The 22747-nt window shown below is 39.3% G+C and overlaps 1 protein-coding gene across 2 annotated transcripts in view; it reads left to right on the top strand.

Moving 5' to 3' along the window:
* Window positions 1–22747, top strand: part of LOC147331586 (serine/threonine-protein kinase 4-like) — a 41878-nt gene that overhangs the window by 1906 nt on the left and 17225 nt on the right. For both annotated transcript variants that reach the window (XM_086293992.1, XM_086293993.1), the window contains exons 2-9: window positions 8584–8664; window positions 10260–10388; window positions 11419–11533; window positions 11778–11942; window positions 12148–12315; window positions 13748–13885; window positions 14435–14563; window positions 14790–15012. In XM_086293992.1, the coding sequence (XP_086150118.1) occupies window positions 8584–8664; window positions 10260–10388; window positions 11419–11533; window positions 11778–11942; window positions 12148–12315; window positions 13748–13885; window positions 14435–14563; window positions 14790–15012 (1148 nt within the window). The remainder of the gene's footprint in view (window positions 1–8583; window positions 8665–10259; window positions 10389–11418; window positions 11534–11777; window positions 11943–12147; window positions 12316–13747; window positions 13886–14434; window positions 14564–14789; window positions 15013–22747) is intronic.

Consider the following 22747-nt stretch of genomic DNA (forward strand, 5'->3'; position numbering starts at 1 on the left):
ATAAAAAAATTAACTGATCAGCCGAAAGTGACTAAAATCTATTGTATGGAAAACATATTTCAGGATGCTTTTGTTTTGGCCTTATACATCTCCTTTCTTTACCTTTGTCCCTCTCTTGTGCCAAACAAGTTCAGATTCGCTCCCTATTAAGCTGTGGCACGTTTTGTTCAGTTTGTTTGAATTATAATTAAAGTTCAGGGAAAGCAGTGCATCTTTTCTTATTTGAAATGTAACAAATCTACAATTTTTCTAAAGCCTGAGTAATCGTGTTAAATAGCATCAGCCAAAATAACTGATTGTTTTCCATTATTGAGCAGCTTTAGAGACATTTTCACCATGAAACACCATAAATGCTAAAAATAAAAAAGAGAAGAAGAATAATGAAAACTAAACAACAAACTCTTCATTAAAAATGCATCCTGTTTTTTTTTCTTTCCTCGCTGTCATCACTCTGTATGTTGATGTTGAGCAGCTCATAACAGACGTGAACTTGTTTGTTGTGGGAACTGGTTTGTGAGCTCAGCGTGTTTGACAGTAGGAACTGAGAGGTTCCTATTATCCCCTCTTATCAGGAGGATGCTGGTAAAACTCGCCGCTCTTATGTTATCATTTTAACTCACTCATCCACTGTTTCCTCATTGCGTTGACGTAACGCAGGACTTTTGTGTTGGTTTCATCCCTTGTTATTGCAAGACTGGGTTAGACTTTGTGTTCAAATATAAAATCATGTTTGTATATCCTGATGTATTTCATTGTCACCCTCAGGTGTGTGGGGGAGTCACAGTCGTGCTCTTTTAAATGAATTATTAAATAAATACTTTTATGGGGCCTTCCTCTGCAAATACCGTAATAAGCAAGTACTTTGTGCAGATCAGTAACAGGCTAACAAAATCCACTGTTGCTGTACTGAGTTTGTCGTCCTGTGGATGGACTCCACAGTCTTGCCCTGCAGCTGCTGATGATAGTCGTCGTTTGCTCTGCGAGCTCAGTGCGGTGGTACATGAGTCTGTTCTCCACCTGTAACCTGGATAAAGAGACCCTGTAGAAGCAGCTGAATGACACTAAGGTGTGGTACAATAACAACCTGCTGAGAGGAAGTCAAGAGATGGGAAGGACCTAGCGTGTTAGGAGTGATGGGTCTTTCAAAATAAAAGTGCAAGGATGAGTTGTTTGTTCATTTTAGGATATAAAAAATGACTTGGTATATTATTTTTAGGGTTTTATGTTGCTTTTACTTTATTTTCATCGTCTCCTGAAGCAGATCACCTAAACCTATCCAGTCTAATATTTTCTTAGCTGCTTATCCAGTTTGCAGTTGCAGGGAGGCTGGTGGCTGGCAGACTAGGGGTGGGTGATATAAACGATATACGATAGAAACGATAGAAATTTGGCCAACGATAGAGATTTTGACTATATCGCTCTATCGCGATAGCGCATGTTGATGATGTCATCAAGCTGCACCTGTTTTGGTCGAAAGCATCGCAGAACCATTATCATCTGCAAATTATGCCGGGCGACAGTCATAGCAAAGAGATGAAGCACTTTTGAAATATGGGGAAATCCAAAAACTGCGCTTCCTCCACTTCCGTAACATTGATACATTAATGTTGAATTCTCTGGCAGCTGCTCTATTCCCATGTTGTTGCAGTATATTAATGACTAACCTCGTATTGTGGATGAATAAACTCAGTTGTTCTCCTGACTGAAGTTTGGCCCGTGTATAGCATCAGCGAAGCTCCTCACTACGGCAGTAGTGGTGGTAAATTTGATTCTTTTTACTGAATTGAGTTTTAATGAGTCACTCACCAAAGTGAATCGGGTTTTTTGAGTCATTTGATTCACTGAGTCAGTCGACCAGAGAGTGCAAAAATGTACATTTTCACTCAAACTTAATTTGTTTCTCTTTTCATGTAAATCCTACTGCTAAGATGAATGATTCTAAAAGAAAACAACTATTTTATAGAGCAAAAAAGAGCAAAAACATTTCTAAAATTAAGCAATTTCCTATCAAAATTGCTTAATAAACATTTATTATGTTTATTTTTATTTTATTAGTATTTTCCTTAAATGTGTCAAATATATATTTTCTCATCTAAATGTCCACTGAGCTGTGAGCCAGGGGGCGGTAATGCGCCTTAACATTGGTTGCCAACCAAGAAAAAATGAAGCTGTGAGCCAGGAGGGAGGGGTGAGTAGCTCAAATGTGCTGTTAGCATGTTAGCAGAGCGATGCTACTGTGAACCGTGGAGCTATTGTCTTGATGTGAGCTTCTACTCAGGGTTTTTTCTTCCAGTTCAGAGCAGAAACGTTTTTGTTGAGATACTGGATGTTGTGTTTTTCTCCACAGTTGTAATTATAAGCTAGATATATTGCTTCTAACAGCAACAGGGACGAGTCAGTGAGTCAGTTGGGCTTGTGAATCATGATTCTCGAGTATCGAACGATTCGTTCATGATTCGCGCATCACTATACGGCAGTAATGCTCCGACAATCCATCAAGCAGTGTGGCTTACCAAAGTTGTACTAAAACATTTTTTAACAGATTTCTGCACCCCCAAATTGGTTAGAGGTCAGTAAGCACAACCAGAATTCATACATAAGGCACACTCTCGATTTTTGAGAAAATTAAAGGATTTTAAGTGCGCCTTATAGTGTGGAAAATACGTTATACAGAAGAAAAGAATATATCGTGATATATATCGTTACTAGGGCTGCCACAAACAATTATTTTGATAGTCGACTAGTCACCGATTATTTTTGCGATTAGTCGACTAATCAGATCATCATCCATTGGACGTACAGCTTATTGCACCAGCAGCATCTGCTCTTATATAACTATCATTAGCTTACAGCTTTAAGTGTTTCAGGTCTGTGCTAACTAAAAATAAAGACAAGATGATAGTTTATTAAAATTTTAATGAAATCTGCAGATTGTTTCGGTGAAGTTTAATAAACTCCTTGCTATCTAAAATATAAAAGGACACCGGAGTAAATTCTCGAGCATCTCACACTTCTGATAATCAGCTGTCTGCTTGACGTTTATTCAGCTGTGTAAAAACTATAACTTTAACCTCAGCCAAACCGATTTACTCAGGAACAAATAAAATACAAAAAAAAAAGCCAAACAATAACATTTTTAAGTTATCTAAGTGACTCATATATATTTAACCTGAGTAGCGAAAGATGGCGGTGGGTTTGAAAACGATCTGCCGGGAGTCCGGTGTTCTCACGGCTCTAGTGAGCCTTGCCCCCTGCTAGCTATCGAGCTAGTGGGTAACAGACGTCTCCGAAAACGTCGGAGCGCTTTTGAAAATATGTGGTGTCCTGATAAACTGAGCAGAGGAAATAGATTTTATAAGTAATGATTGGAACAATACTGGTCCATGTAGATGTAAAAAGCTACAGTCCTGTTTCATTCCTATGCTTAAAAAGACCTGGCACCATGTTTTTAATGCTCATCAAATATAGTTGGGGAAGCAGGTCCTACTGTGTGTGTCTAGTTTCGGGTAGACTTTAAAAAGGGTCTTTAAAAGAAACGTAGCACTTTTTAGACACAAATATTAGTGTTATGCTTTTAAATTAACAGTCCAGTAATGTTACTGATGGGTACGATGATACATTTCATATTTTATACTTAAGTATATGTATATTAATACATATACTTACTGAATATACAGAGTAGACTCCAGGGTTGGGCGAAATGTAAAAATTTTCCAACCGGCAGTCTCAGTAAGAATACCAGCAAATATCTGCCTGAGCCTGACGTGGCCCCAAATGACAGGAGACAGGCTGTATGTGACTTCCACCGAGCAGCGGGTCGGCCACATGTGGTCTAAATGTCAAAACACACATTTGACATCTGGCACACACGAGGCAGACGTGTGACGGAGTTGTGGCTGACAGATTAGAGGGAACATTTGGGCCAAATACATTCACCCCTGTTTAACATTGCTTTGATCAATTTGATACACGTTGAGTTTTAATAAAAAAACGTTTTCATTGTTTTTAACGGTGTCTGTTATTCATGTTATTAATATGTAATGTCTGCTGGTATTTGTTAGCATCCTCTTATTTGTGGGATACTTGGGATAAAACTTTCACTCGTGTGTGAAAGTTTTCATTAATCACCATCACAGCTGCTTGCCAGCCGCTTTAAAAAAATGTAAACACAAGGTTTTCTTTCTCAGTGTTTTAATAAATATGGAAGAATATTATAAGCAGACGTTGGTAGTGAACAAATCAGTCTGATCAGTCGGACTGTGACTGAATTTCTAGAGGAAAAATAGACATACTTGAAGCATATACAAGGAAAGGAGATTTTAGGTTAAAAGATTTTAAATTTAGGAACAGGAGTCCAGGTCTTTTGGCCTCAGCAGATCCACACATGCGTTTTTAGAAGTTCACTTGAAAAGCAGATCATGGGCTGCTGTGGTAGATTAGCATCTCAATGATTTGCTCTCACTCTCTCTTTTGTGGCTTGACGCTGATACACTGGACAGCTTGGCTTACTGAGCTGTGCTGGGCAGTGTGAGGTAGAAAATGTGGTTTGCTGGCTTTAGAGAGGCACAGACTCACAAATCAGGCTGCCTGAGACACCAAGAGAAAGACCGGCTCTCAGCGTTCAGTATGTTCTTAAAGAGATGTTCTCTGTGTTGTAAAGACTTCTCTGCCATCTCTGCTGTTTTGTTTTTGGATTTTATTCTTATAAAAAAAATCTTGTATGATGTTTTTTGAGCTCAGACCATAAAAATCATTTCCACACTTCTGATCTGCTCCAGACTTCTTCTGATCACACGTCACACGTCCTTATCTTTGCATAAAGTTTGTCGGTCAGGTTTTTGTGTAATCCCACTGATGAATGCACACTTATAAAAAGGGCAATAAAACACATCTCTGTTTACTCTGTAGATGCAATAACAGTCACCATTTGTAATATCAGGCCTCACAATTCAAACTAGAGCAGATTAAAATGGAAATAGTCCTCATGTGTTCATATCTGAGTGGTGTGTTGGGCCGAGTGTTTGAAATCGGTCAGTGTTGTTTGTGGCTAAAGAAATAAGATAAACCTTTTTGTTTAGAGTCGCTAAGAGGCTCAAACTGCACTAACCCCTACTAGTGTTATTTATTATTAATTATTTATTTATACTTGAATGTTTATTTCTACAGAGATAAGCATGCAGTATGACCCTGGAACAACACACAGCATTTATTGCTTTGGCTTTGCAGTGTCCCTCAGACGTCAATAATAATCATTAAATACTATAAATACTAATCCAAATACTCAGAACACAAAATTTAGACAAACACAAGTCAAATACAACGAGAGAGGAGGCAGCAGATTATTCAGGATATGACTCGGCTGGATCTTTGGTCAGTTGTTTTTAGAATAAATGAGACCTGCTCTCACTGAGTTGGATTTAAATTCTCTCACAGAAGTGTAAATACAGTCCAGGTAAGTTCAGGTATACGCTTGAAGTCTCAGCACAGCAGCCAGCTACAGTTTTTTCCCTGTTATTACTCAGCAGTAAAGTAATCATAGTTTATTTGCCCAAGCAGAAGCTGCCACTCTGTTTTACAGCTGCTGTGATTCAGAGTCTCGGAGTCAAGGCCATCATTATTACTTAAATCATAACATTCCCAACAGCTTCTAGTTAATAGAAAAGATTCTGAGTCGAAAACGATCTACTGCTAACCGATGTTGCTCCACTATTTTGTGCTTTTTTTTCTAATAATATTAATAAAAAGAACCGACCTGTTCAAGAGTCTTTTACACTTCCCTTACTGTACTAAGTACTTGTAGAAAAAGTAACTTGTTACAGAACTTGATCTGTTTAATTGCCTCTTAACAATCTAGAAATAAACTTTTCATGTCTCCACAAATAACTAGAAAATCTATAATCTTAGAGTAACAAAGACTCTTTGTCATAATTATATCAGGTCAAACAAGATAGTCACTCCTCAGGCTCGTTGAACATCAGTAATCTACTTTGTTGTATATGAAGTATAAATTGTGGAGAGAGAGAGAGAGAGAGAGAGAGGATTGATTGATTGGGGGTGCAACAATACACAAAATTCACGGTATTTTGTCGATACAAAAAAATGTTTAATTTGTCATTTATTTAAGTTATAAATATATATTTTAACTCAGAAGTACAGTTTTTAAATTTAATGTTGTTGAAACAACAAAGTAGTAAAAAAAAATCTGATTGAGGAATCACTCATCTTTATTACAGAGAAATGGCTCTTTCCAAAATAAAAGCTATACTATACGCTTCTTCTGGGCTATATTCTCAGCAGCATATTAAACATATTAAAGTTTGTAGCATGCGTGCTTGTTGTTTTTCTGCTTCCACTTGTCTTTGCACTAGGATGCTGTCGGTGTAAATGTGCAGTCATATTCGTTGTGTTCCCTCTAGTGCTGTCAGCGTTAATCTGAAATGACGTTAACGCCACAACAAATCTCCGTTAACGAGCTACCGCACGATCGCCCCCGTGTATGGGGCTGGACGGCATCAACACCTTAACGAGCTAACTGCGCTTATGCACTAGCTCCCACCCATGTAATTGAGCATTGCGTGGCACATCCAACATACTGTTTTACTTTAGTCCATGACGCGCTTACCTTCAGGGTCATACTCCACATGAAGACCAAAATAGTTCCAAAGGCCAGATCTGAATGAGGGTGGGGGAGGTTCAATTTGCCATGTTGCAACGAGCTTAGCTTCTGTCTTGCTAGCTTGCGCTGCGCTCAGTGGATCTGCGCTCGACAGTGCAGCCTAGGCGGAGTAGTCGAACGCAGATCCACTGAGCTCTCAACACAGACAGCATCGTCAGAAGAAAAGTTGATAAAATAAATAAATAATTTTGTATTGTTCGATACATATGTGTACCGAAATGAAAGCACTGTATCGAACAGTTCAATATCAATACGAGTATCGTTGCACCCCTAATATGTAGGTGTATTCATCTGCTTATCAGCAGGAGTTCAAAGTGACCCTGTTTTTGTAAATTAATGCCAATTTTAAAAAAAATTTAAGTGACCACATTTCATACTAAAGCTTGCATGTCTGGGTGTTCCCTTTATAATATCGTGATCATAGGCTGTGGACAGCTACAGGTACCTTGGTGTTCATCTGAACAATAGACTGGACTGGACTCATAACTCAGACGCCCTCTACAGGAAAGGGCAGAGCAGGTTGTACCTGCTGCGGAGACTCAGGTCGTTTGGAGTGGAGGGCCCACTCCTGAAGACCTTCTATGACTCTGTGGTGGCTTCTGCTATCTTTTATGGTGTGGTCTGCTGGGGCGGCAGCATCTCTGCTGGGGACAGGAAGAGACTGAACAGGCTGATCCGAAGGGCCAGCTCTGTTCTAGGATGCCCTCTGGACCCAGTGGAGGTGGTGAGTGACAGGAGAACGGCGGCTAAGCTGTCATCCCTGTTGGACAACATCTCCCACCCCATGCAGCAGACTGTGACAGTACTGAGCAGCTCCTTCAGTGGGAGACTGCGGCACCCACGGTGTGGGACGGAGAGATTTCGCAGGTCTTTCCTCCCCACTGCTGTCAGACTCCATAATAAAGACTTTAACTGATCAAGCACACACATCCATACATATGCAATAATACTAAGTGCAATAATCCTTTCTGTCATCGTTGTATTTTTACTCAGTTGTATATAGTATTTGTATTCTATTTTTATCTTATTGTATATTTATTTTATTTTATTCTACTGTATATAGTATTTTATTTTATTCTATTCTGTACAGTTGTGTACTGTATTTATTCTTATTGTATTCTAATTTTTGCCTCATAACTTTTGCACTGTCCACTTCCTGCTGTGACAAAACAAATTTCCCACGTGTGGGACTAATAAAGGTTATCTTATCTTATATTAGCATTACTTAGCCTAACTGTAGAAGTAATGCTATTATAACATAGTATTGCATTTTTATTTTATTCCCATGGACTTGTGAGCAGAGGACCTTCAGTTATCCTAAAAAAATATCTCATCACAAGCTGCATCTGGGACATGTTGCATCTATTTTTGTTTGCGTAGAGATATTTTTGTCTCTTCAGTTCAAAGGTTGTGGAGATATTTTAATGTTTCAGGAGAGAATGAACGTGATCAGCACTCAGAAGAAGGCTGAATTCAGTAATAAAGTCTTCTCTCAGATTACACACATGCTTTTGTTGGAAGGAAAAAAATGTATTTACTGTTTTCATTACTGCATAAAATGTTGGCCTTGAAATGTTAAGCTTTTAACATTTTTTTATCTTGAGGGTGGAAAATGGAACAAAAAATAATAATAATAATAATAATAATAAAGATCCTGCACCAAATTAATGCGTTTACAATTGTTTTTTTGTTTTTTTTTTACTTTCAGGTGTTAATTACTGGCACGCTCTGCAATATTTTTTTAATGTGAAAGTGCCAGAGTGTCAGTTTAGGTCAGCAGGAGTTGTCCTAAAGTGCTTTAGAGGCATGTAGTGTACAAAAGCTGTGATCGTGTGCTGCAAACGATGAGACAAATAACCAAAAACCACGAACAAAAATCCTGAAAATTGTTCTTTCTGTCACTGCAGACAGCTGAAGAAGCTGAGCGAGGACAGTCTCACCAAGCAGCCAGAGGAAGTCTTTGATGTCCTGGAGAAGCTGGGTGAAGGGTGAGTCATGTAGCCGTACAGTCTGAGGCTCACCTCGGTCCTGACAGGAGCAAAGTTTCACTTTGCCTGTATTTATGTGTCATCCTGGACTGTGTTAGTCATCCTGGTCCTCTCCGTATCTCTGTCCTTCTTTCTGCTTCATTTCATCTCTGTTCCTGTCAGACTTCAGGCTCCGCCCTCCTCTGTTGCCTGTCAACATTGAGAAACAGGATATGAAGAGGCAATGTGCTTCCTGTTCCGAGCGGTTGATTGACTCCTCGCCTGCACGCGTCATAGCTGATTCCAGACATTTCTTAATGATCCTGCAATTAATCAGAGTCATTCGGTGCTGCTCGACTTTTGCAATAAAGACGTCTTATTAGTAACGCTGGCTTTAATGAAACTATTTTTTTCATACCCGTTTTCTTTCATGCTCATATCACAGCTTTTTCTCACTCTTGCTTCATCTGTCAAAGTGAGAAAAACTGTTGGTGGGAAAGTAATGAAATAAATTGAATAGTACACTGATGTTTACTATTGACATCAGTCACTAATTAATGTGTCTGTGAAGTCTTTCCACTGCAGGAACTCGCAGACAGTTTTTGGGAGGCCACACCTTTAAATGTGGGAACCCCCCCGAGGGCTATTTTCAGTGGAGAAAGAGAAGAAGGACCTCTTCTAGGACGGTTACTTGAATTTTGGTTTCCAGCGATTGTGAAAACAAAATAATCAGGATAAAAGGTTCACAGTTTCGATTCAGTTTTGCTACAACCCTCTCATATTTTTCCAATGTTAGAAATGAAGCCCACTGCTCTCCTATACAGAGACGTGCTTTTCACTTGCTGTCTAGTTAAGCGCAGTACAAGATGACTGAAAGAAAGAGTTTATCTAGGGAAAGAAAAAGTTACAAGGTTTCTGAAGGAAGACCTGTGGAAAGATCGTTAACAGGTGCGTTTGTCTCTAGATCGCTCAGCGTCTTTCACCTCAGAGCTGAGTGAGTTCCAGTAATACGGTTGGAAAAGCAGGAAAAAGAGGATTTGTTGCTTCTTAGCACGTTACAGCTATTCACAGATCAATATTAATAAAGCACAGATTAGCTTTGACTATTTTCCATCCACTGTTGGATCCTTAACTCAGGATTCGTGGGGCTCCTCTGACTTTCCGAGTTGGAAATCCAACTTGAGGGATCGTTCCATTTTTAAAAACCCGACTGGGAACTCGGACATTATGACTTATATAGGGCCGCTGTTGCCCACCTGCTGGCCGTCATGCAGGTCCTCCGAGGCACCTGAGCTCACAGCTTCTGCTTTTTTACTGCTTTGTGCACCTTCACACAAAGCACGGACAGACGAGCATCCCTTAGACTGAAAAAGAAAAAGGCTTCTCTCCTTTTTCAGTAAATGTAATCTGTTAAAATGAAGTTTATAAGTTCAGTAACTGTCTGTGTTTAAGTTAATGAAAATCATTTAAATTCTGTTATAATCGAGCAGCCTCACCAACTCTTGGGTGTGGCTCGATACTGTTTGGTTAAACTTGGAGATAACAACTATCTGCTCATTGATCTCAGTCATTAACAGCCGAAAGAACATGTTAAGCCTCTCTTTGTGTTCCTGCAGGTCTTACGGCTGCGTATTTAAGGCTCATTATAAAGAAACTGGGGAGATCGTAGCCATCAAACAAGTTCCTGTGGAGTCTGATCTGCAAGAGATCATCAAGGAGATCTCCATCATGCAGCAGTGTAACAGGTACATGCGTTACTGAACTCGATCCGTGCCATGAAACATAAGAAAAACCCAAAGGCAGTAAGAGCATCACTGGTGTGACTTGGTGTTTTGTGTGGTCAGCGTTTTGCCGCTCATCTTTTGCACACGTCCTTCCGCCCTGTAATTACACACGACCTCAAACTGGATTAAAAAAAGTCCCCCGTAAGAGAAGTGTGGGCGTAGATGTTTGGTTAAATTGCTGAAAAGCAGTGAAGCAGATACTCGAAACATTTACAGTAAGTGATTTCAGCCTCTGCGGAAACATTTAGAAAGTTTCATTAAGTTTTTCTGGGGGGGCTTTCCCATAAGGTGACAGCCCCACCTCCACACCAACTGACTGTTATATAATTCTCCAGGGGAAACACATTATTATGGTCTGTTTCTCACTGGGAAGTGTACCAGACCTGCAGAGTCTGTCATATAAAAGTGTTTACTGAGGTTTTTCATTCATTGCTGCAGCAGCTATAAATAGACAAAGTACCAGCAGTTCCAGAGTGTTCTTCAAACGTGAGCGACACTTTCACTTTGACTCACAAACCTCATCAGGGCCTGGGGATGCTGTACTACTGCACTCTGTCTGCTGATCTGCAGATAATACAAACTGTGATTTCCACTAGAAAAATAGTGAGATCAGTAAAGTATTACATGTAGTAACAAAATAACTATTACAATATTTCATCAACCTCAGAGGTTCTGTGGTAGTTTTAGTCCATTGTGAGTTAGCACAACACTAAACACTTTGAAACAATAATAACTAAACTTGAACAAACACTCTGAAACTAACCACAGATGTCTGTAAATTCACTTCACCCCTGTGTGATTGCACCACAACTCAGACGTGAGCTGGCCGTTTCATAAGGTCTCCTGCTAATGTTGAGCTCAACTTTAGGAAATAAGTTTCATCAGGGAGAGAATCGTAGCCTGACTGAGCATAAAAGCAACACATTGAATCTCAAACATCCTGAAATAAATGGATGAATGTGGTCTGACTCACCCATGTCCCTGTGTTCAGTCCCCACGTGGTGCGCTACTATGGCAGCTACTTCAAAAACACAGACCTGTGGATCGTCATGGAATATTGTGGCGCTGGGTCCGTATCGGATATCATCCGAATACGTAACAAGACGGTAATGTAACACCCAGACACACACGTACACACTCACTCACATGTAGTTTGCATGGAGCACAGCGTGTGTGTAAGGCTTCTGCACGACTTCAAGGTTTTCGATAAATGAATGTTAGTCTGATGCATCTCTACGGTTTCAGTTTAAGAATATTTAGATGTGCCTCCTCCACATCAGTGCTACGTCTTGTTTGAACATTGCTTTGCATACATGAATCTAATTAATGTTACTTGCGTTTGCCTTGTAGCTCAAAGAAGAGGAGATAGTCACCATCCTTCAGTCCACTCTGAAAGGTCTGGAGTATCTTCACTTCATGAGGAAGATCCACAGAGACATCAAAGCAGGCAACATCCTGCTGAACTCGGAGGGTCAGGCCAAACTGGCCGACTTTGGAGTTGCTGGACAGCTCACAGTAAGAGAAATCAATCTGCTACTGTAAATGCATATGATGTATGTTTGATGTGTTTTAAATGTTTTGTTATATCTGGTTTAATATAGAAAGAAAACACAATTAAACACCAGTAGCTGAATAAAGATGCTATCTGCCCTTTGAATGTTGTAGAAGCTTTAACCTTCTATGCTTTACTTTATGTTATTTTCTCTCCATCCTTCATCAGGACACGATGGCGAAACGAAACACTGTCATCGGCACGCCGTTCTGGATGGCTCCAGAAGTCATACAGGAGATCGGATATAACTGTGTGGCAGATATCTGGTCTCTGGGAATAACAGCTATAGAAATGGCTGAGGGCAAGCCACCCTACGCGGACATACACCCAATGAGGGTACGGATCGTGTTATAGTCCACAAATCACGTGTTTTTTACGAATACTTATTTTGAACAAATACTTGAAAAAATATTTGTATTCGGGAACAAGAAAAACTTTATATCAAAAAGCTGAGTTTCCTTATGAGACCGCAGTGCACGACCGGATGAGTGAATGGAAGAGGTGACTGACAGAGAGGCTCGGCTGAGTGAAAAAAGGCTGAACTGCGTCACTATTTTTGTTGAATATATTTCTTTGTACCTTAACTGGGTTCCGGAGACAGTTTATAACTTTTGCGAAGATTGAGAGATTATTCCATTACGCTGCATTACTGACGACTGCAGTCAGTGCTCTCAATGGTAACTTTAACTCATGTTCGCTCTGTTTACGTAGCTTTGTTAGCTCGGTCATTTAAAAATAGGCTGTTGACAGAGTAACATTAAAGTTTGGTTTAAAAGGTTAAAACGATGCTTGTGTAGTTGTGTCAAATTGTATGCACTTGTGGGAGTTATATGATACGTTTAAGTTACTATACCTAATTAACCTTAGCATAGCTTCCCGTCACACATGAACTTAGCTGAAACTCCCCACATGCATTTGGGCAACAAAATAGAAAAGAGTGTGGCTGCTGCTGAGCCACCTCTTGGTCCTCCACCAGCCAAAACAACTTGATCAAGTTCTGTGTGGAAGCATTCAGTCAGTGCTGCAGATGAAACCAAAGTGATATGTAATGTGTGCAAAAGTCAGATCAGCAGAGGCACACATATCAAACATCTGTCAACATCTGTTATGCGTAATCACATGCACTTAAAGCATCCTCTCCTGGCACTGTCTGCCAACCCCCCCACAAGCACCAATTCATCATCACAGCCATGTTCTGCCCCTGCAAGTCAGTTTCGCTGTCTGTTCAGTCTCCTCCAACAGGACGGGTGGTGGTGGGTTCATAATGTTCATAATGGTATTTTATCAGTTGTTGGTTTGACCACTGATGAGGTAATGGCTGTTATGTTATTTTCTTTTCAATGACGTTCCTTGTTACATGTTCATTGCTGGATTTATGGAAAAACATCAACTAATATTGCATATCCATAATGATTATAAAGGATAGTGCAAGTATTCTTTAATTCTATTACGTTAATTAAAAGTATAACGCAAATTTTTTTGAATTTTACTTGAATACAAATACAAGTACAAATACTTTCCCCCCTCAACAAATACAAATACAGATACCAGCTGCTTTCTACATCTCTAGTAGAAAGCAGTGCAAGTGTGTTTGCACTGTGTGTGTAAGCCCCAAAAATGTTAGTATGTAAATAATAACAGCTGTATGTGTGTGTAAGAGAAGACAAAGAGAGGAAACGAAGGAGTGTGACATAAATTACTGTATTTAGCTGAACAGTGATGGTTAGCTGGTTTTGCCTTCAGTGTGCTGAACTGTTTCCTCTTCCAGGCCATCTTCATGATTCCCACAAACCCTCCCCCAACCTTTCGGAACCCGGATCTGTGGTCTCCGGGCTTCCGGGACTTTGTCAGCCAGTGTTTAGTGAAGAACCCAGAAAACAGAGCTACGGCCACACAGCTGTTACAGGTAACGAAGCAATCCTGTAACTGACAACAGACCGAGTGTCGTGGATGACCGTGTGATCAGAAAACATTCAAACCTTTAGATATCTTTAAATTAGATTTTTAATTATTAAAGCCACACTATGTAAATGAGGTAATAACTATTAAAAAAAATGTGCTCATTTTTTAATCTGTTTATTATTTTTATTTCTGTTTTATTGTGTGACCTGCTCTTTAACTTTTTCAAATCAAATGTATTTTTATTTTAAATTTTTACATTTTTTTGATTTGATTTTTGAATATTTTCTTTTTTACATTAATGAGCTTTATTTTTTTGATATTGTCTTTTAGTGGACAGCTTCACTTAACCATTCATTTTATTTTGTTTTGTTGCTGGCTGGAATTTCAGTTTAATACATCATATTATAGTAGTATTTTTTACATAATCGTAGTATTTGCTGTAATATTTGCTATTGTGGTCATGCTTTAGCTTTCATGGATCATTTCTAATTGTAACTAATGTCAAAACCCATAAACGTTTGGTTTGAGCGTTACGTGTCTTTCTCCTCGACAGCATCCGTTTATTAAATCGGCCAAGCCCAATTCCATCCTCAGAGCTTTGATCACAGACGCCATGGAGATCAAACTGAAGAGACAGGAGGAAGAACAAAGAGAGCAGGATGCAGACGACGATGAGAATTCGGTACAGACTCAGCAACTTAAATATCAATAGGATAGCATTTACAGCTTTTAAGTTACTGCAACAAAAGAAGACGTTAACTTACGAGTGTTTTTGTAGTTGACGAGCTTTTGATTTCTAACTTTCCAAAGCTAAACACAGCCTCATATTTATAAACATGTCCTTTCTGGATATTGTAACTGCCGTTGGAGAGCATTAAATCACGCTGCCCTCTGCCTCTGTGTTTCAGGATGAAGATGAGGTTGACCAGGGGACGATGGTTCGGGCAGGTACGGGTGACTCAGGAACCATCCGGGCTGCCGGTTCTTTAGGAAGTTCTCTTGGAAGCTCCGCAGGAACAATGATTGAACACGATGACACGGGAACCTTGCAGTCACAGCTGGGCACCATGGTCATCAACTCTAATGATGACGAGGACGATGATGATGACGAAGATGCTGGCACTATGAAAAGTAAGTCCCTCTAAATACATGACATGCGTGCTGAAGTGATCGATGAGGGCTGCAAAATCAACTAAATTCTGGCCTCTGATCATAATCAAAGTTAACTTTATACAAAGTGTAGTAGTAGTAGTAGTAGTAGTATAATAGTAGTAGTGTAGTAGTGTTGCTTCTCTGTGATTTTTGGCTTTGAGGAGCTGGTTGTCTCGCTGCAGAATGAATTGGAGATTAGTCGAGTGACTTCTCAGCGCTGAAATCTAAATATTTAAATTGGGTAAGTGTTTGCTCTGCACTCCTCAGTGTGTTTTTAGCTACAGTGAAATGTGCTCGTACATTTGTGGAGCTGTGCCTGATAAATGCAGTGATAAATTAGCTCTCAGTTTACTGGAAAACATGTAAGAGGAACCAGATGATGACGTGCTTTGGCATTATTTTTAAACAGACAGGATCAGCGTCACGTCATCCCTCTCTTTCATGCACTCAGGGTTAGAATAATAAGATCGAGACATTCAGAACCGTGTTCATGGACATGCACTGTGTGATATTCTACCTCTGTGACAGGCCAGCGGGATTATGACAGAGAATTGAGTGAGCTGAACTATGTGTGCAAACAAAACCGAAATAAAAACAGAGATTTTAATGGCCACTTACAAAACTAAAGAAAACAAGCCTGAGCTTTGGTGCATGTTTACTGACACTGGGATATCTATCAGACAAATACCACACATTATAACTGAACCAACAATGAAACTAATAATGCCTTCAGGTATATGCATTGTTCTGCAGAACATGCAAAATGCTTGAAATTGAAACAAAAAGCTCAGAATATTCAAAGGCTGGAATGACTGCAGGTGCAACGCAGTCATTTTTTAGCCATAATATCCAAAGATGCAGCTGTAGTGTTTAATTTGTCCACGAGGGGGCAGACTGTGCCCGAGCTGTGAACCGACAGGTTCACTGTGTTGTGTGTGTTGGTGTTACTGAGGATGTTTCCTCCAGAGGCTTGAACTCCCGTACCACAGTGACTTTCCTCCTAATTCTGGGTGTGTCCGTTAATTCCTAAATTACAAGCACGAACTTGCTGCTGGTGAACTCGGGCGGGATGCGTGTCAGCAGAGGCCTCGAATAGTAACAGCAGAGTTTGTTCCATGTTTGATTTATACACCAGTGATTTTTCTAATGGCTCAGTGTGTGTGATGTTAGCAGCAGTGATGTCCTGAACACTAACACTTTGTATGGTCACGTGTGATTCTGGGTAATGTAGTTCTGCTTTATTTCTTGTCTCTTTATATAACCTGTGAAAATATATGAGAGACACGTGGCACTCAGATAACCACGAGTAGAAGTAGAAGAATTATGTAGTGCGATTCTTGGCAGTTGGCCCACCTCTGCATCCAGGGAGCCAATCAACGGCCAGTTGTGTGGCTGCAGGAGAGGTTTTATTACAGCTTCAGCTGTGTGGTGGCAGGTATATCTATTGTTTTATTGGGCCAGTCAATGTAGGTAAATGTATTTATATTTTATTCCCGGCAATCTATTCAGAATATTCATTAGCTTCCTGTTTGTGCAGTCCTCTGGTGGGAGGAGGCATGGGCATTAATCATGTGGATGCTCTGGATTGATCTGTTTAGGCGAAATTATGTGAAGCTGCGTGTTTAATAAATGTGTAACTTTTAGGGGAAAATCACAAATTTTTCTCTTCTTGTCTGATTTGACTGATTCTGTATGTTTTTGTTTCAGTTACCTTTGAAGTAAACCTTAAGCCATTCAAGCATTGCCTGTGCGCTCCCCCAAAAGCTTTGCTATAACCTTTAATTGACATAACCTGAGGGACCAGACTCAGTTCACCTGAGAGAAACAAAACCAGAGGGCAAAGAGTTAGAACAAAAAGATGAATAAGATCAGACCTGCTGGAGTGTCTTTCAGGGATGTGTTGGTGCTGCATCGGTCTGTTGGCGTCTGTCGACTGTGTGGGAGCTGAAGCGTTGGCTGTATTTGGTGCTTTGGAACAGATTCTCAATAAGAGTTGGACTGAGTTGATCAGTGCTGGCGGTCTGTGGGCGTGTTTTATGTTTGTTTTTATACGCAAAGAATTAACCCCAATGAGACACTGAGCACGCTGACGCTTGACGTGTGCGTGAGTGTATATTTGCTTTAGCTCTGCGTGACTCCAGTAATATGCAGCCAGAATACGCTCTGATGAAAATAAAGCTACTGTGGAGGTTCGTGGCCAAATATCACAACTCCTACACTTCATCTAATGAGAGTTACTTTCAAACCAGGGGAGCGCTGGCCACATTTACTACCACTGACACGAACCGGCAGCATTCAGGTGCTCACTGGACCAGTTTGCAATTCTCCAGTGCCCTGATGAGAAAAAAACCAAAGTAATCTGGAACCACCATCTGTGGAGAAATAGACCTTTTAGATTCAGATATACTCACATGAGCGACATACAACCCAAAGGCCAAAGCTAGTCTGTGAGCCATCTCAGTCCAGACTCTGACCTCCCACCACAGGAACATAAATAAAAGGCAGTGTAATGTTGATGGATCTCAGGTTAAATGACTTTAATAGTTTTTATTTTGTGCATTTCACTGCTCTATAAAAGCCCAAACTCACTTACAGCAACTCATCTCTATCATCTCAGCTCATGTCTAGAGCAAAGACGACTACCAAATTAACATTATCTGTTTGCAAGAGTTAATGTGTGCAGTCGTTTCACAACAAGGAGGTCTTTGGTTTGAATCCCCTGGCCTGCCGTGGGCCTGTATATCTACATGGGGACTCTGACTCTCCCCCCCCCCCCCCCCCCCCCCCCCCCCCCCCCACTGTCATGCATGTTGGTGTTTCTAAATTGTCCATAGGTGTGAATGAAATTGGCCTCCAGGTGGAAGAAAATGGATGGACGAATAAGAGCGAGGGGCTGTTTGTGCAGAGAATTTAACTGAAGTTCAAAAGGGAAATAGATTTTTACTGCTGGTATTTTTGCACAAGCTCAAGAAACTGGAACTGCTCTGACTGCCAACCACACGTAGTTACAGAAATAAACGGTCTATATTTGACCCGCACAGTAACGGCATGGTTGGCTGTTTCATCATAAACAACGCTGTCCACCACGTGCTGTTTACTATGACACCAGAAGTCGACTTTCAGGTGTAATTTGAATTATTTTGAGGGCTTAACTGTTGAAGACTTGGAGTAACAGGCTTTATTGGACTGACACACTGATGCTCACAGTCACTGTTAATGCAAGACACCACACTCTCATATGAGACCAGATGTACAGACGTACACTGCCACAACGCCACTGTGAATTTATTGAGTCTCCATCTCACACACACACACACACACACACACACACACACACACACACACACACACACACACACTTCTCGTACCTATGGTACGACAACTTTTCTCGTGCCTATGGTACGACGACTTTTCTCCGTGCTCCTGGTACACTGCGCAGAAAAACCTTGCCCCACACACACACACACACACACACACACACACTGTGTGTCTCCGGTCAGACGTCCTGATATCAAGTTAGTATGGATCTCCACAGGCAGCGGTTTAAACTGCATTAACACTGGAACATTTCGAATTCATAATTGCATTACAACTCCAGTGTCCTTCAGTTGTGTGTTTGTGTGTGTGCGCGCGCGAGTGTGCCTTTTTCTCTTGTCTTTAATGTGCTCCTCAGAGGGTGCCTGTGTGTGTCCCAAGCTAATGACTGTGGTCTGATGCTGAAGGGGCCCTGAAGATCAAGATGAGATATTAGATCAGTTATTGATCCTCCCTAATGCTACTGAAAAATAAAAGGAATTTTAATTTGCAGTGATTAGCCCTTAACTGTGTCTGACTAGAATCCGGATTAGAAACTCATCTCCTGAAAACTGTACGGGACAGAAAACCTCGTAGAGTTTCAGCCAGATCTACATTTAAATGGATAAACGGGTAGAAATATTGCAATTTTTACGATCTAACTTTGTAGTTAGATCGTAAATTTAAAATTTTCAAAATTATTTTGGGATTAAAACTAAACAAAAGAATCAAATATTTGATATGATACGACATAGAACAACAAGAGTCATTACTGCCCTCCAGGTGGACTTAAAGGAACACAATTGGAATGAGGTTTTTGCAAATGAAGATTCAAATAGTGCATATGATGCATTCTTATCAACTGTAATTTCACTATATGAAAAACATTGTCCTTTAATGAAAATCACTAGAAAGCATCACAGATCAAATAAGCCATGGATCACAAAGGGGATAGAAGATGCATGTAAAAAGAAAAATAATCTATATAAGAGATTCATAAAACAGAGGACAAAAGATGCTGAAATAAAGTACAAGTTATATAAAAATAGATTAGTAAATATTATAAGAACAAGTAAGAAAGAATATTAGCACAAATTATTGGAGTAGAAGTAACACACAAGAAACATGGAGGATATTAAACAGTATAATCAAAAAGGGCTCAAAAAATAAGAATTATCCAGGTTATTTTAAAAAAGATAAAGATATTGTGCTTGATAAAATTAAAGACATTGCAAATGAATTTAATGATTTTTTTGTAAATGTTGGCTTTAATTTAGCAAAAGAAATTCCAGAGTCAAGAAATAATAACGACTTAATATAGACTTAATAAATATATTGAGAAGCATAATCTCCTAAGTGATAACCAATATGGCTTTAGAGTGAAAAGGTCCACTTCGATGGCAGTGATGGAACTTGTAGAAGGGATATCTAATGCTATAGATAATAAGGAATATACTGTTGGTGTTTTTATAGACTTAAAAAGGGTGTTTGATACAATTGATCTATATTAATGAATAAACTAGAGAGATATGGCATAAGAGGGTTAGCATACAAGTGGATGAAAAGTTACCTGGATGAAAGATATCAATATGTCGAATTCAATAATGTAAAATCTAAGCAGTTGAAGGTAACTTGTGTTCCTCAGGGCTCTGTGCTGGGCCCTAAATTATTTATATTATATATAAATGACATATCTAGTGTTTCCAAACTGTTAATATGTGTATTGTTTGCTGATGATACCACTCTGTATTGCTCAGGTAAAAACCTAGAACAGCTTCTGACTACAGCGGAAAAGGAGTTAAATATATTAAAAAACTGGTTTGATGTAAATAAGTTATCATTAAATATAAAGAAAACAAAATGATTATTTTTGGCACTAGACAAATGAAAAATTTATCTAAAATCAGGGTTAATGGAATTGAAATTGAAAGCGTGTACGAAAATAAATTTCTTGGCGTGATAATTGATGATAAGCTGAGTTGGAAGTCTCATATAAACCATGTGAAAACAAAAATGTCAAAAACCATCGATATTCTCTATAAAACAAAGCATGTCCTGAACAAAAAATCATTATACACACTTTATTGTACTCTGTTGCTTCCATATATGACTTACTGTCTGGAGATATGGGCTAATGCATATAAAACGAACACTCTTCATATTTTCAAGTTACAAAAAAGAGCTATAAGAATTATAAACCAATCAAACTATATAGAACCAACTAACATTTTGTTTATTAATCTGAATACCCTGAAATTTTATGATTTAGTTGAATATAAAATGGCACAGATAATTATAAAGCACAAAATAACTTGCTTTGCCCCAGTACTCAGAAGCTGTTCAAAGTCAGAGAGAGTCAATATGACTTAAGGGGAACAGATTTCTTTAAAAAAAAAACAAGATAAGGACAAATATAAAGCAGAGATGTGTTTCTGTTAGAGGAGTTAACCTGTGGAATAGTTATGACAGTGATTTAAAAAGGTGTAATTCATTTTCCTTGTTTAAAAACATGTTTAAAAATAGAGTATTAGAAAAATATATAAATCAAGAATGAAAAGAGCAAAAAAACCAAAACTCTTGGTTCTTTTGCTTTGATGTAGTTACTTGTGTGATGGAAAGTTTTGGTTTTTTTTGTTTGTTTTTTTTCTTGTTTGTTTGTTTGTTTTGTTTTTGCTTTGTTTTAGTCTTTGCTTCGAGCCCTGAGGAGCTGCATGCAAAAAGATCTTTTGTTAAAAGGGTTGGCGTAATAAGCAAACGCTTCAGCCAATACCTTTTGATTAGCCTTGTCTCATGCTTTCTTGCTTTGTGGTAGATCTTTGTTCTGTCTTCACTGAGATATTTGAATGCTAATCAATAAAAAATCAAATCAATAACTTGACAAAATCTGACCCAGAAGAGGATTTTGGTGGACAAAGGTCACACAAATTGTATAATATTGAGATAAAATGATAAAGCCAAAGGTGAGATTCACTGAGCCGTTTTATTGTTCTGCAGAGACACTTTTCTGTCCATTATTCACATGGTAACTGAGGAGCAGGAGGAGACATTATTTCAGAGATTGTGTTTCAGATGTGATCAGATACTGAATTAGTGCATTAATCCCTGGCACTCATCTTGTAAGTGGTGATTATGGCCACATCTGTACACATAAAACCTCCCTGTTTTAGGAGCTCTTTGCAGGACCATCGATATTCGAAGTAGATTTAGTTGACAGACATTTCAATAAATTCCTCCCAAGTCTGCACTACAGTACAGGCAGAGATGATGTTGACTTTAAATTAGCTGGTTGGAGGAAGCATGCAAGTGCAACGCATTAATTGCAACTAATATTCTAACCACAGGCTCTGATTTTATGTCAGAAAGTAACCTTAATCTCCTTTGATATTTCTTAATGAGACAAGTATGAAGCTATAAAGATGTAGTCTGTGCTCTTCGACCATAACGCAGAGACACAAAATGGGAACATGTGGCAAGTTCTGACATTGGTCTCTTTCCCTCTGTCTCTCTCATGCAAACATGCAGAGTGGCTGGCAGTGTGATCTGAGACCGATTCAGGCTTTCCATTTGTCATCTGAAGTGGATGTAGTCTGCGCCATTAAATTATTTAAATAGAGTTTTCTAACTCTGAGCTGTGACAGTGTTCTCTAATGTCGCTAACATTTTCTAATATAGCAACTCACAGCCATCACACAGTAAACTCTGTACTCTTAAAATGAGCAGGGCAGTGCATTTTCCTCCACCTTCTCTTTACGGATCCTCGTTAAAAAGACAGAAGAGCTTTTTAAACCTGCTCATCTCTCACAGCTCTTTGTGTTATTAAAGTTTAATTTTGTTGTGGAAAGTCGTAGAACGCACTTCCTTGGCTTTAAATTGAAACTGTATTTTCCTAAACTTGTAGGTTAAAGACTGCAGCCTTAGCTGTTAATTCTAATGATCCAACACCCCAAAACATGGATATATGTGACATATGTCCATACGGATCGCCGGCTACGCCAGCAGGTGTTTGTGGTGCTGGTTTCTTCTCCTAATCAAAAGCTTCTGTTAACTGTTGTGCATGCTCAGACTTGATGGCATGAAACTGCAGAAAAGCATATTGTCTGTAGGCTAATATGAATTTCATATGGATGGAATAGGAAAACAGTATTTGAGTAATGAGCTTTTGGTGATCGCTCTGACCTTTATCAGTCCCCGTAATCATCATCCATTTGCACAACCCTAATGTGATCTGTTTTAGATATGCAAAAAGTTTCAAACTTGAGCATAAACTTGTCTGAGGTTATTAAGTTTACTGGTTCTGAACAGCCGGGTCACTTCCCCAAAGAAAAGGGACACAGGCAGACAGAACTTTGGGTTGTCTGTGAAGGTTCTCAGTCATCCAGATCATCGTAGTCTAAGAAAAAAGCGTCTGGACTTCTTTAAG

The sequence above is a fragment of the Aulonocara sp. 'chitande type north' Nkhata Bay genome, linkage group LG5 (assembly GCF_057382095.1).
Source record: "Aulonocara sp. 'chitande type north' Nkhata Bay isolate Kocher_YH1m ecotype deep benthic linkage group LG5, A_spYH_male_GT1.1, whole genome shotgun sequence".
NCBI classification, from domain to species: Eukaryota; Metazoa; Chordata; class Actinopteri; order Cichliformes; family Cichlidae; genus Aulonocara; species Aulonocara sp. 'chitande type north' Nkhata Bay.